The 7,472-nt window shown below is 49.1% G+C and overlaps 1 protein-coding gene across 1 annotated transcript in view; it reads left to right on the plus strand.

Annotated features, from left to right (window-relative positions):
- Positions 1–6,817, plus strand: part of KANK4 (KN motif and ankyrin repeat domains 4) — a 39,537-nt gene extending 32,720 nt beyond the window's left edge. The window contains exons 7-8 of the mRNA XM_044674773.1: positions 4,494–4,781; positions 6,366–6,817. Of these exons, the coding sequence (XP_044530708.1) occupies positions 4,494–4,781; positions 6,366–6,518 (441 nt within the window). The 3' untranslated portion in view covers positions 6,519–6,817. The remainder of the gene's footprint in view (positions 1–4,493; positions 4,782–6,365) is intronic.
- The last annotated feature ends 655 nt before the right edge of the window (positions 6,818–7,472 follow it).

The raw sequence follows: 7,472 nt of genomic DNA on the forward strand, positions 1-7,472 counted from the left end.
CTTTCTCTCTCTCCCCCCCCCCCCCGTTATGAGTATTTCTGGGGAGCTGAGAGGGGCAGTGTCTGCATGGAAGGTTTGGTTCTTTAAAGAGGTCCCTAGTCTTTACCTTCCCACCCTGACCCTCCACCAGCACTACCAGGGGCAGGGCCAGGAGTGGCCAGCAGGGCTGGTAGGGACCTCCACTGAGCAGTGCCAGGATTGCCCACTCCCAGTGCTTCCCAGTGTTCTGCCTTCAACCTGGGCAGGTGATAGACAGGTACAGTAGTAATTAATTAATCCACCAGGAAACCCTTTGGAGAAAAACAAAGAGTTGGGGCCAACCAGACTCGTTCCTGATACACCTGCCTTTACAGCTTGGTTTTTAAAAAAAGAAGGTGAAAGGAAAAGACAGGATGGGCTTTTGGGAAATGGTGGGAACTGGGGAGAGATGGGCAGCTGTCCCAGGTGCAAGCCAGGTGGAACACATTAGAGGCTGAGCTTTGGACCAGGTAGAGCCCCCATAGACCTGACTGCCACCCCCCATCTCTGCCCCTCTACCCAGAGAAAACCAAGTGTGGTGATGTTAGTAGGACCCCTTCCTCAAGACTCATCTTTATGTGAGGAACAGTCTTTTCTGAGTCCTTTTTAGTGTAGCAGAAAGCCTGCTAGCCTGATTTTGTTACCCAGCTACTGTTTACTCCTGGCATGATCTCGATCAAGGCAGGCCCTTTTTGAGCCACAGTGTCCTCCAGTATAAAATGAGGACAATGAATGAAATCATCTCTGAGGCCCCTTCCAGCTCCAAATTTATGCTCCCGCCTCCTTTGCTTATCCAAACTCCAAATTCAGATATTGCTCATCCTAATGGAATCTGATCATTGGAGTGTATTCTATAGAAAGTAAACTTCCTAAGCCGGGTTCAAGTCTTGTATTCCTTTGGGGAGCCCCCAGCTCACACTCACAGAATTGACTCCCCTAAGGGATGACCATATCCAGTTCAAAGTATAATGTGCATCCAGACTTCTAAAACTATAGCTCATGAGCCCCCACTGGTGTGTCTTTACTGTTTAGTAAGAAGGCACAGTTATTTCAAAGCAAAGATGTGGTATAGCAAGAAAATGAACTTTGGAACAACTCACCCATCCATTTCTTTCATGCATAAACTCACTTGGAGTGAGAAGAGTGGATGCCTGTAGAATGTGAAAGTACAGAGAAAGGAGACACTTCAAACAATCTCAGTCGTACTCTTTTAGATGTTGGGAACAAGAACAAAAGCAGGGACAAATCCCTGCCCTCAAGGGTCTTACAATCTTTTGGGGGAGAAAACAACATCTATACAGAGAAACAGTTCTGGAATAAATGAAAAGCAATTCATTCTGCTGGAGAAATGAACAGAGGCCTTCCAAATATCCTGGGGGGGGGGGGAATGATCAGATGGGGATACAGCCCAAAATAGGATATCACTTCATAAAATAGCTTTCCCTTCATCAGCATCTCTATCAGTATTAAGTTAACTTAAATAGGATTAGAGTGGAAATCATAGAGTTTCTGAGTCAGAGATGGTTATTCAGTCATTTCAGTCACATCCAACTCTGACACCCATTTGAGGTTTCCTTGGCAAAGATTCTGGAATGGTTTGCTATTTTCTTTTCCAGCTCATTTTACAGATGAGGAAACTGAGGCCAAAAGGGTTTGGTGACTTACCCAGGGTTGTACAGCTGGTAAGTGTCTGAGGTCAGATTTGACCCAGGAAGATGAGGCTTCCTGACTCTAGGCTGGGCATTTTATCCACTGTGCCACCTCATTATCCTCCTGAGTCAGAGGACCTGAGTTCAAATCCCAACTCTTCCTGCAATTACTTTCCAGAAATTATTAACAATAATAAAAAATAATCTTTCCCATTATTTACTTCCATCCTGACCTCATATAAAGCCATTCATTTTGGTCTTCAATTTCTAAATTTCTAAAATGACAGGGTTGGACCAGCCTAGATGATTTCTAAGATTCTCTTCAGCTTTAAATCCCAAGATCCTTTAAGACCAAATGGATTTCTGGAAATCAGTGAAGGGGATTCTCTCATCGTTCTTTCTGAGAGGGGGATTCCAAAGTCTAATATTGCTGTTACTGTGGACAATGTTCTCTCGGTACTGCTTATTTCACTCTGCATCAGTTGCCACAGATCTTTCCAGATATTTCTGAAACCATCTTGCTTATCATTTCTTATAGCACAATCATCATCATCAACATGTACCACAGTTTGTTCAGTCATTCCCCAGTGGAGGCACATCCCCTCATTTCCAATTCTTTGCCACCCCAAAAAGAGCACCTATAAATATTTTTGTACAAGTAGATCCTTTCCCCCTTTTTATGATCTCTTTGGAATACAGTCCCAATAGTGTTATTACCAGATCAAAGGGTATGCACAGTTTTATAGTGTATAAGTGGAGATTTTGTACCTTTGAATTATGTTCCCAAAAATGCCTTTAGTATTTCCCAGAATTCCTTTTAATCTCTCCACCACTTTGCGTGGTCATATTTTGTTTATAAGTTCCGTAACTTCGCCCCTGTCTCTCTCTTCTCTCGTGACCAGGGCTGGATTAGCTAGCTTTTTACTTTAGTTATTACTAATAAACTTTATAAAATAGAACACTTAATTATTGTATATTAATTTAAATCTTTACAATTGCCCTCCAGAATGGTTGGATCATTTCACAACTCCACCAACAATGCATTCGTGTCCCAGTTTTGCCACATCCCCTCCAACATTTACAATCACTTTCTTTTACTGCCATATTGGCCAATCCGATAGGTGTGAAATGCACCCTTAACATTGCTTTAATTTGCATTTCTCTAATCAATAGTTATTTAGAACATTTTTTCATATGATTATTGATGGCTTTGGTGTCTTCATTTGAAAAGTGCTTATTCATATCCTTTGACCATTTGTCAGTTAGGGAATGGCTTATATTGTTATAAATTTATCTTAGTTCTCTATAAATTTGAGAGATTAGACCTTTATCAGAGACATTTGTTATAAATTTTCCCCCAGTTTATTTCCCTTCTAATCTTGATGGAAACCTCTCATCATGAAGATGAAGAAAATGAGGCCCAGAAAGGTTAAGTGAGTTCTCTAGGGTCACACAAGTAATCATTGGCAAGGCAGAATTTGCACCCAAGTCTTTGTACTTCAAATTTATCCCTCTTTTATGACTCGGATCCACTTCTTGGCATCCCTTCTCCTGCCTTCCCTCCCCAGATCGAGTCCAGTCCTAGAAGCCTTTTACATTTATCTTTTGTTTTTATTAAGTTCTGCTGCGTAGACTATCAGTATTCAATATCCATGCTTTCACATCTAAAAATATCCTCCCACCTTCCCCTGAAAAAAATCTCAGAGAGCCATCTCTTAGAGCAAATAAGAGGGAAGAAACAAGACAAAACAAAAAACAAACCCAACCCAATTCAGTAATAATAATAATAATAATAATAATAATAATAATAATAATAATAATAATAATAATAATAATAATAATAATAATAATAGCAGTGGCCAGCATTGACAAAGATCTTGTAGGTTCACAGAGTACTTTAATGAGACACAGTCTCGTTCTGTCCTCATAACAACCCTGTGAGGTTACATGCCATGATTACCCCCATTTTCATAGGAGAAAACTGAGAATGAGAGCTGGAGTAACTTGCCACAGCTAGTACGTGTCTGAGGCAGGATTCGACCTCAGCTCTTGCCACTTCCAAGTCCATGAACCCATGAACCCACTGCTGGTCATGCCCCACCTCTCCAGGGACACAATGGCGGATGGATTAGCTGGCCTTGGAGATAGTGTACAATTCTTCCTCTCAGTGATCTCATGGCTGCTCCTAGAACCAAGAGCAGAGGAACTGGGGTAGGACTTGTCTAGACCAGCCAAGGCATCGGTGGGCTTCTGCCGTGGCGTGACGAGCACGGGGGACGGGGTGGCTCGGCCGAGGAGAGCCTCTTCACAAGTAAATGGCTAAAGACCGATTTCTGCTGTTCTGACTCACTTCGGCGGCTGCGGCGGCCTCCGCTACAAATGAAGGAGGACGGATCGCGCTTCCTCTTGGGTCCCTTCCAACTCTACGTGTTCTCTGAGGTCTCCTAGTCGGAGGCCTTCACTTTACAGATTTGGAAACTGAGGCTCCAGGGGAGGATGATCCCATGAATAAGTGTGCTGCCTCCTAGACTTCCTCTCTTTGTTCGAGCCCGGAAGAAGGAAAAGAGGAAAGGGATGGTGGCCGATGTCGGGGTGCCGGGGGTGATGGGAACAGAACACAGACACCCCCCTGACTTGGGGAAATTCCCCTTCAGCCACCCTCCTGGGATGTTGGTCCGGGGTGGCCTCTTTTCTGCCTTGTGCCACTCCTGATTTGCAGCCTAGCAGGGTGCACCCCCCGCCCTACATGGTCCTGGAGGGATGGCCCCCAGCTGTCCGAGCCCCCCTCCAGAAGGAGAAGGGCTCCCCCTTGGGGCGGCCTTTCAGCCCCGTGGCCGCCTCCGTCCCTTGGGAGGACCTTTGGTCTCCCGGTGCGAGGAGTCTGGCTCAGGGCTCTCCTGTGACTCTTTCCAGGGAGGACAGACGGCGCTGATGCTGGGGGTGAGCCATGACAGGGGGGACATGGTCAAGGCCCTGCTGACCTGCCACGCCGACGTCAACCTCCAGGACCACGAGGGGACGTCGGCCCTCATGGTGGCTGTTCGCCATGGCAACGCGGACATGGTGAGGCTCCTCCTGGCTCATCCGGACTGCGATGCGATGCTGACTGACAAGGTGAGATGGACGTGGCTGGGACCTCGAGACTTAAAAAAAAAGGCAGAAAGGCAAGGTCTGAGGCCAGATTCGAACCCAGCTCCAGGCCTGGGGCTCTGTCCGCTCCAGCCCCCGGCTGCCCCTCCAGACTATTAACAAGGCTGTCTTCCCAGTTAGCGAGTCTCCGAGGTGGGGGCTTTCCTCCCCGGCTCCTGGGGATTCCCTCCAGGTGGGAGGCACCCACTGCACGCTTCATCGTGCCTTTTTTCCTCTGAGTTTTCATCCCGGTGTCTAGTGAGATGCTCCCCGGCCCAGCCTTCCTGGCCAACCCTTCTGGCTGAGCCTCCCTGGCCTGGCCTCCCCGGCCCAGCCTCCTTGGCTGAACCTCCCGGGCCGAACCTCCCTGGCCCAGCCTCCCCGGCCCAGCCTCCCTGGCTCTCGCTCAGCGCCCTAATAAAGACCGTCTAGATTTCGCCTGCGCGGTTGCAAAGCCCAGATTCTAGTCCCTCCTCCTGCCTCACCCCAGGGTGCCTGCGGACTCCAGGACGCCCGGAGGGACGTCATTAGAGGGTCCGGGCAGAGAGGGTGCTGCGGCCAGGAAGACGCAGCGCCTTCCCTAACTGTGCGGCTGCTCTCCCCTGGAGCCACACAAAAGGGGCTGCCGGCCCTGTAATCAGAAACAGCCCCCCCCTGCTCCCCAACACCAAAGGACTATGCCGGGAGTGCAGCCCCCATCCGAGGCAAAGGATTGACAGCCCGCTGGGGAGGGCAGTCGGGGCAGGAGCTCCTTCCTCTGTTCCTGGAGGAGGGCTGGGAGCCTGGGAGAAAGGGGGGGACCTCGGATGCCCTACCCTCTTACAGAGGAAGACACCCCAAAAGCTGACGAGGGGAGCGGGGTCAGCCGGGTGGCTCAGAGGTTTGAGAGCCTGACCTAGAGATGGGAAGTCCTGGGTTCAGATCTGGCCTTAGATACTTTCTAGCTGTATGACCCTGGGCAAGTCACCTAACTCCCATTGCCTAGTGCAAAGATTAAAATGAATATACAATAGCTAAGTATTCTATTTTATAAAGTTTAATTAATAATAACTAAAGTTAAAAAAAAGCACTAGCGAAACCCAGATGGTGATGAGAGAAGAGAGAGATCAGGAGGAGTCACAGAACTTACAAATAATTACATGAAGATACACTGCACAAAGGGAAAAGCATTTTGGGCGATGTGGTTTTAGGGGTTCGAGAATTTCTAACTCTACATCAGACCTGACCCCTCTTCTGCCTTCAATACACTGCACTGATTCCAAGGCAGAAGGTAAGGGGTTAAAAAAAAGGCTACATGACTTACTCAGGGTCCAATAGCCAGTCGGTATCTCAGGAGAGATTTGGAACCCCCAATTCTTGCTCCCCAAGTCCCCTGCCCTCTTCACGGCACCGCCCTGCCTCAAGTTCTGAAAGAATAAAGTCCTTCCTTGAGCCTGCCAGGGACCGCACAGTCAGCCGAGCATCCCGGACCTCCTTGCCTTGAAGCCCAGAAGCGCCGGCCCATCTCCCCGTCCCCCAGCAGGGAAAGAAATGAATTTCTCGTCTTTTCTTTTCTTTTCTCCCCTTCAGGCTGGCCACACGGCCTTGTCCATGGCCCTGGCCTCGCCTGCCCACGCCGAGATTGCTGAACTCCTGTGGGCCCACGCGGAGCGGCCCTCAGGGAGTCCCAGAGAAGCTGGCACCCCCGGACAAAAGGCTCGTTGTGGGACTCCGCCATCTTAGCCGTGGGGGGCCGAGGTCGCCGCGGGAGCTCCTTCCTCAGCTTCTCCAGGGAAAGACCGACGTCAGATAGCCTCCCCCCATCCTGACGGAGCAATCCTGGCCCGGCCAAGGGGCTGCTGGACCTCAGAAGACATCCGCGGGGTGGGCTGGGTTGGGTGTGTTTAACACTTGTGGGATTCGAAGTCCTGTTTCCTCAGTATCCCCCAGGAGCACGAAGGAGCCCCAGGCAAGCCTCAGAAGCACATCAGCAAAGCAATACTTTTTACGTGAAATGGGAAGAAATGTGTCTTTTCCCCGCATTCCCGTCTTCTGTTTTAAACCAACCAGATAAGGACAGGCGTGAACGCGTGGCTGCACCAGGGAGACAGGAAGCCCCGAGTTCAAGGCTTGCCTCCTCACGGGTGGGTTCCAGTGACTCGGGAAGTCCTTTACCTCCTGGTACCCCAGGCAGCCTTGGAAGAGTAGAAAGGATAGATGAGAGGTTGCTCTGCTCTGGAGGAGCCATGCTCCCCACTGAGGGTGTCCCTGTCCAGGCAAATGTACACGGCTGGATGTAGAGATAAAGCACAAAGGCCTCCGGGGAGTGTGTGTGTGTGTGTGTGTGTGTGTGTGTGTGTGTGTGTGTGTGTGTAGATAAGTGCCTATGTCCAGTATAGATAGGATTATGTGTGTGAAACTGGAGAAGATCTAAGAGAACATCCTAGCTGATCCCCTTCTCCTTTAGCAGATCAGGAAACATCCTGAAGGTGGGCAGAGGTTAAGTGACTTGCCCAGGGTCCTGTCGCTAGTAAGCATCTGAGGCAGGGTTTAAAGTCGTGGCTCCTGACTCTCAAGACCAGCAGCCTGTCCACACTGCCCTATGTGTGTATGCCTGTAACATATAACGTGTGTATGCATATATATGGAAATCTGTGTGTTTATCTGCACAGAGAGAAAGTACACTCGTGTTCCTGA

This window comes from Gracilinanus agilis, chromosome 4 (assembly GCF_016433145.1).
Source record: "Gracilinanus agilis isolate LMUSP501 chromosome 4, AgileGrace, whole genome shotgun sequence".
In the NCBI taxonomy this organism is placed as follows: Eukaryota; Metazoa; Chordata; class Mammalia; order Didelphimorphia; family Didelphidae; genus Gracilinanus; species Gracilinanus agilis.